This window comes from Oncorhynchus mykiss, chromosome 10, assembly GCF_013265735.2.
Source record: "Oncorhynchus mykiss isolate Arlee chromosome 10, USDA_OmykA_1.1, whole genome shotgun sequence".
Lineage (NCBI taxonomy): Eukaryota > Metazoa > Chordata > Actinopteri > Salmoniformes > Salmonidae > Oncorhynchus > Oncorhynchus mykiss.
This window is the reverse complement of record NC_048574.1, coordinates 84453631-84459905: the sequence shown is the minus strand read 5'-3', so window position 1 is coordinate 84459905 and position 6275 is coordinate 84453631. Positions and strand designations below refer to the sequence as shown.

At 42.6% G+C, this 6275-nt stretch overlaps 1 protein-coding gene across 2 annotated transcripts in view; it reads right to left on the bottom strand.

Moving 5' to 3' along the window:
* LOC110517443 (CD209 antigen-like protein C) overlaps positions 1-6275 on the bottom strand; it is an 11936-nt gene extending 5661 nt beyond the window's left edge. Inside the window, exons 1-3 of one of the 2 annotated variants that reach the window (XR_005034304.1) lie at positions 1798-2210; positions 661-1736; positions 169-516 (exon numbers count right to left, since the gene is read on the bottom strand). Coding sequence is in view for 1 of the 2 variants with exons in the window: in XM_036934313.1 (XP_036790208.1) it covers positions 169-516; positions 661-762; positions 6227-6266 (490 nt within the window). In the remaining variant the exon portion in view is untranslated. Of the gene's footprint in view, positions 1-168; positions 517-660; positions 1737-1797; positions 2211-6226 lie in introns of those variants that run through there. The other variant, XM_036934313.1, reaches the window with a different exon arrangement.

Here is a 6275-nt window from a genome sequence, read left to right as displayed (position 1 = left end):
ATTAATTAATTATCAAGCAAACACTCAAGGAAGACGGGTACTAACTAATGGTCATCGTTTTTTTTCTCACATTTTTATTTAATGTAAGTTGAATTTCCTGTTTGTAAGTGACATGTGAACTGATACAGAGACTGTCAAACAGAACAGTCATTAGACAATTTGACTCACCTTTCTCAACTAAAGATTGTTTCAGACGTTCTGTCTCTTTCTGTAGCTGGTCTCTCTCTTTGGTCAGGGTGTTGTATCTAGTCTGTAGCTGGTCTCTCTCTTTGGTCAGGGTGTTGTATCTGGTCTGTAGCTGGTCTCTCTCTTTGGTCAGGGTGTTGTATCTGGTCTGTAACTGGTTTCTCTCTTTGGTCAGCGTGTTGTCGCTAGTCTGTAGCTGGTCTCTCTCTTCGTTCGGGGTGTTGTTGCTAGTCTGTAGCTGGTCTCTCTCTTCAGTAAGGTTGTTTCCGCAGGTCTGTAACTGGTCTCTCTCTTCAGTCAGGGTGTTGGAACTGGTCAATTGGTTTTTCTCTGTGAAACAATATGACCAATGAACAAGGTAACAGTGGAATTTGGTTTACTTTCTGATTTGACTGGAATGTAAAATGTAATTGATCCCTGATCATTACACCACTGATGATGAAGAATGTTTGAGTGAGAACATATCAAACTCACGGTAGAGAAACAGGCCTATGATCCCAGCCAGTAGGAGAACACACAGCAGCCCCAGACATCCTGCAGCAGCTCCAGAGTATCTCTTCCACCACTGACAAGACACTGAAGCACAAAGTATTACCAGAAAAACTTGCTGTATTTGTGTCTAATTTTGTGTCCATTTTCTGTTTGAATCACTGAGGGAAATACACAAGATTGACAAGGGACAGAACACCAGAACTGAGTTCCAGAACCTCACATATTCTACTGCTTGACTTCCAGAACTACTTCCAGAATATTGGCTTAAACATAGTGCAGAGTTCAGGCACCCAAAATGATTGCCGGCACCTATTTCAATCAAAACCAAACGTAATTTGTCATTTGCTTCGTAAACAACAGACTTTTCCAACAATGCAGAGTTAAATATACAACATTGAAAATAGTGACACAATAAATAAATACACAGTGAATAAACGAAGAAGAATAACAAGTCTAAATAACATGGCTACAGAGCATTTGGAAAGTTTTCAGACCTCTTGACTTTCTATACATTTTGTTACGTTACAGCCTTATTCTAAAATGGATTCAGTTGTTTTCACCAAAAGTGGTGGCTCGGCAGTAGTGGGGGACCTACCGTTGAGCCAAATCGCCTGCCCATCTCTCCCCCAGACCCCTGCTTGACGGCGCCCTCGTGTGGCAGAGCCAGGTTCTTCCCCTGCCTGCTCTCATCGACTCAGGCGCCGACGAGAGTTTCCTGGACCGTGGTGTCGTTACCCAGTTGGGCCTGGACTCTGTTTCACTCGATTCACCCCTCGATGCCAACGCTCTCAACGGACAGCTCCTCGCCAGTGTCTGGGAGAGGACCGCCCCTGTCATCCTGCATCTCTCTGGAAACCACCAGGAAAGGATCACTTTCCACATAATCGACTGTCCTCACTCTCCCCTGGTTCTTGGCCATCCATGGTTAAAGTTGCACAACCCTCAGATCGACTGGACCGCTGGAAGGGTAACCACTTGGAATTAATTTTGTCACTAGAATTGTCTACATTTTGCCCTTGCCGATGCCTTGTCTGTGCCCCATTCCAGAACCTCCTGACCTGTCATCAGTTCCTCCAGAGTATCACGATCTAGCTCCTGTGTTCAGCACCACATCCTGACCTGTCATCAGTTCCTCCAGAGTATCACGATCTAGCGCCTATGTTCAGCAAGCACCGCGTCCTGTCGCTGCCACCTCATCAGCCGTACAACTGCACCATTGTCCTCCAGCCTGGAGCTCCTCTCCCCTGTAGCCAGTTGTATAACCTCTCTCGCCCCGAGCTGGAGGCTATGGAGAGGTACATCCAGGACTCCCTGGTTGCAGGACTTATCAGGCCTTCTTCCTCCCAGGGGTGGGTGCTGAGTTTTTCTTTGTGAAGAAGGATGGGTCACTGAGGCCTAGACTGAGGCCTAGACTGAATAACATCAAGAACAAGTATCCTTGCACACTCATCAGTGCCACTGTGTTCACCAGACTGGACCTCCGGAATGGCTACCACCTTGTGCGCATCAGAGAGGGGGACGAGGGGAAAACTGTGTTTAACACACCACTTGGCCACTGAGTATTTGGACATGCCTTTAGGTCTTACTAATGCCCCTGCTGTTTTCCAGAACCTGGTCAATGATGTGCTGAGGGACGTGATTGGACGCTTCGTTTTTGTCTTTGTGGATGACGTTCCGATTGTTTTCTAAGGACCCTGAGTCTCACCAGCAACACTTTCGCCAAGTTCTCCAACGGCTTTTTGTCAAAGCTGAGAAATGTGAGTTCCATGCTTCCTCTGTGTCTTTCCTGTGTTGTATTATTGCACAGGGGGAGTTACGTATGGACCCCACCAAGACATGACAGTCACAGAGTTGCCTACGCCCTCTAATCCGAAGCAGATATAGCATTTTCTGGGGTTTGCCAATTTTTACAGACGTTTCATCCCCAACTACAGCCGTCTGGCAGCACCTCTCACCACTCTCACCTCCCCCTCCACTCCGTTCCACTGGACCCCTCAACTACAGCCGTCTGGCAGCACCTCTCACCACTCTCACCTCCCCCTCCACTCCGTTCCACTGGACCCCTCAACTACAGCCGTCTGGCAGCACCTCTCACCACTCTCACCTCCCCCTCCACTCCGTTCCACTGGACCCCTCAACTACAGCCGTCTGGCAGCACCTCTCACCACTCTCACCTCCCCCTCCACTCTCCACTGGAGAGGCAGCGTTCCTGGAACTCAAGCACCGCTGCACCTTCACACACCCAGAACCTCAATTCATCATGGAGGTGGACTCCTCCGACACCGGGGGAGGTGCTGTTCTATCTCAACGTTCCCCCCTCTGATCAGAAGGTCCACCCATGTGCATTCCTTTCCCGTAAGCTCTCGCCTGCAGAGAGGAATTTTGATGTTGGTAATCGGGAACTCCTGGCAGTTAAGCTGCCTCTTGAGGTTTGGTGTCACTGGCTGGAGGGCTCTGTTATCCCTCCCATTCATTGTGTGGATGCAAGCCAGATGGCCGTTCTTCAACGGTAGATTCAATTTCACACTTGCTTATCGCCCCGGTTCTAGGAATACCAAGCCTGACGTCCCGCCTGTTCACCGCCGACAACATTGGTTTCGAACAGCATCATGTTGTGGGGGTGCTTTGCTGCAGGAGGGACTGGTGCACTTCATAAAATAGGCTGGCATCACGAGGAAAGAAAATTATGTGGATATATTGAAGCAACATCTCAAGACATCAGTCAGGAAGTTAAAGCTTGGTCACAAATGGGTCTTCCAAACGGACAATGACCCCAAGCATACTTCCAAAGTTGTGGCAAAATGGCTTAAGGACAACAAAGTCAAGGTATTTGAGTGGCCATCACAAAGCCCTGACCTCAATAACATAGAAAAGTTGTGGGCAGAACTGAAAAAGCGTGTGCGAGCAAGGAGGCCAACAAACCTGACTCAATTACCCCAGATCTGTCAGGAGGAATGGGCCAAAATTCACCCAACTTATTGTGAGAAACTTGTGGAAGGCTACCGGAAACGTTTGACCCAAATTAAATAATTTAAAGGCAATGCTACCAAATACTAATTGAGTGCATGTAAACTTCTGACCCACTGGGAATGTGATGAAAGAAATAAAAGCTAAGATAAATCATTCTCTCTACTATTAGTCTGACATTTCACATTCTTAAAATAAAGTGGTGATCCTAACTGACCTAAGACAGGGATTTTTTTACAAAGATTAAATGTCAGGAATTGTGAAAAACTGAATTTAAATGTATTTGGCTAAGGTGTATGTAAACTTCCGACTTCAACTGTATATAGATATCACTTGTGTGCAATTATAGTGATTAACCCTCTAGAGTCTAAGCCGGGGGTGGTGGGGGAGGGTCTGAGCCGACATATGGAATTGTTTTAAGATACCAAGGATTATTTAGCTATTGGATTTATAATTTTAAGTATAAAAAAAATTATTGAAAAAAAATGATTGCATGATGCATTGAATTTGGCATTTCTGCTATTAGCCAATAGAAACACATTGAATAGCAGATAGTCATTACTGCTATTAGCCAATAGAAACACATTGAATAACAGATAGTCATTACTGCTATTAGCCAATAGAAACACATTGTCCTTACTGCTATTAGCCAATAGAAACACATTGAATAGCAGATTCACTACGTGGAACAACAGATAGTCATTACTGCTATTAGCCAATAGAAACACATGGAACAACAGATAGTCATTACTGCTATTAGCCAATAGAAACACATTGAATAACAGATAGTCCTTACTGCTATTAGCCAATAGAAACACATTGAATAACAGATAGTCCTTACTGCTATTAGCCAATAGAAACACATTGAACAACAGATAGTCCTTACTGCTATTAGCCAATAGAAACACATTGAACAACAGATAGTCATTACTGTTATTAGCCAATAGAAACACATTGAACAACAGATAGTCATTACTGTTATTAGCCAAACGAAAGGAAGAACGTTCATGGAACAACAGATCGTCCCCAGAAATACCAGAAGGAAGTTTCTTCTGAAGTGTCCTCTATCTGAGAGATACTAGAACGATCAGGAATCATGTAGGTTTTTCACATGTATTTATCCTCTTATTATAGGCACTGAACCATCTGCATATGTACGTCCATAAATTATCTCCATATATACGTCTATAAATGTTTTAAACTGGTACTGGGGACCTTCAGAGTCGTGTGAGGCTTGTGGACGTCCTAAATGGAGAACCCATCACATTTGTGAGAGTCTCATCTTTCAATAGAGCATAATAGTTTGTAAGTTATAATAGTTTGTAGGTCATAATAGTTTGTAGGTTATAATAGTTTGTAGGTCATAATAGTTTGTAGGTTATAATAGTTTGTACGTCATAATAGTTTGTATGTCATAATAGTTTGTAGGTTATAATAGTTTATAGTCTATAATAGTTTGTAGGTTATAATAGTTTGTAGGTTATAATAGTTTGTAGGTTATAATAGTTTATAGTCTATAACAGTTTGTTGGCCATAATAGTTTGTAGGTCATAATAGTTTGTAGGTTATAATAGTTTGTAGGTCATAATAGTTTGTAGGTCATTATAGTTTGTTGGTTATAATAGTTTGTAGGTCATAATAGTTTGTAGGTTATAATAGTTTGTAGGTTATAATAGTTTATAGTCTATAATAGTTTGTAGGTCATAATAGTTCGGACGCTACGTAAGATTTTGAGAAAATACCTATTTTCAGGATGACAAACATTGCAGATACGGATGCGGAAGGGTGAGGATGGATCAATATTGTAATAACAATACTAACCTACTTGACAGAATTTTAAAAAATCGAAAACTGAAAAGAAGGAAGAAAAAAAATATTCTATTCAAAAACATACATTTTGTTTGCAACATTGTGGAACTAAAGTAATACTGCAAAAAAAATGTGTCAAAAGTAATTCACTTTTTGTACTGAATACAGGGGGGCAATCCAACACAACACATTACTTCTCTCAATATTTTCATTCATAGTGGCGGCTGCATCATGTTATCAGTATGCTTGTCATTTTTAAGGACTGGGGAGTTTTTCAGGATAAAATAATATCATAGAATTGAGCTAAGCACAGGAAATATCCTAGAAGAAAACCTGTTCCAGTCTGCTTTCCACCAGACAACCTACAACACAAGGCCACATCTACACTGGAGTTTGCAAAGTTACAGTTGTGATTGAAATCTGCTTGCAAACCTATGGTAAGACTTCAAAATGGTTGCCAAACAATGATCAACAACCAATTTGACAGAGCTTGAAGAATTTTTTAAATAATAAATGGGCAAATATTGTACAATCCAGGTGTACAAAGCTCTTAGATACTTACCCAGAGACTCACAGCTGTAATCGCTGCCAACGGTGATTCTAACATGTATTGGCTTGGGTGTGAATATTTATGTAAATGAGAACTCTGTGTGTGTGTGTGTGTGTGTGTGTGTGTGTGTGTGTGTGTGTGTGTGTGTGTGTGTGTGTGTGTGTGTGTGTGTGTGTGTGTGTGTGCGTCAGCATCTAGCACTACACCAGGTTAAACTGTTACCTGAATGTTGATCACCAACTCCATCCTTCTTGTAGGGCATGATGGGTCT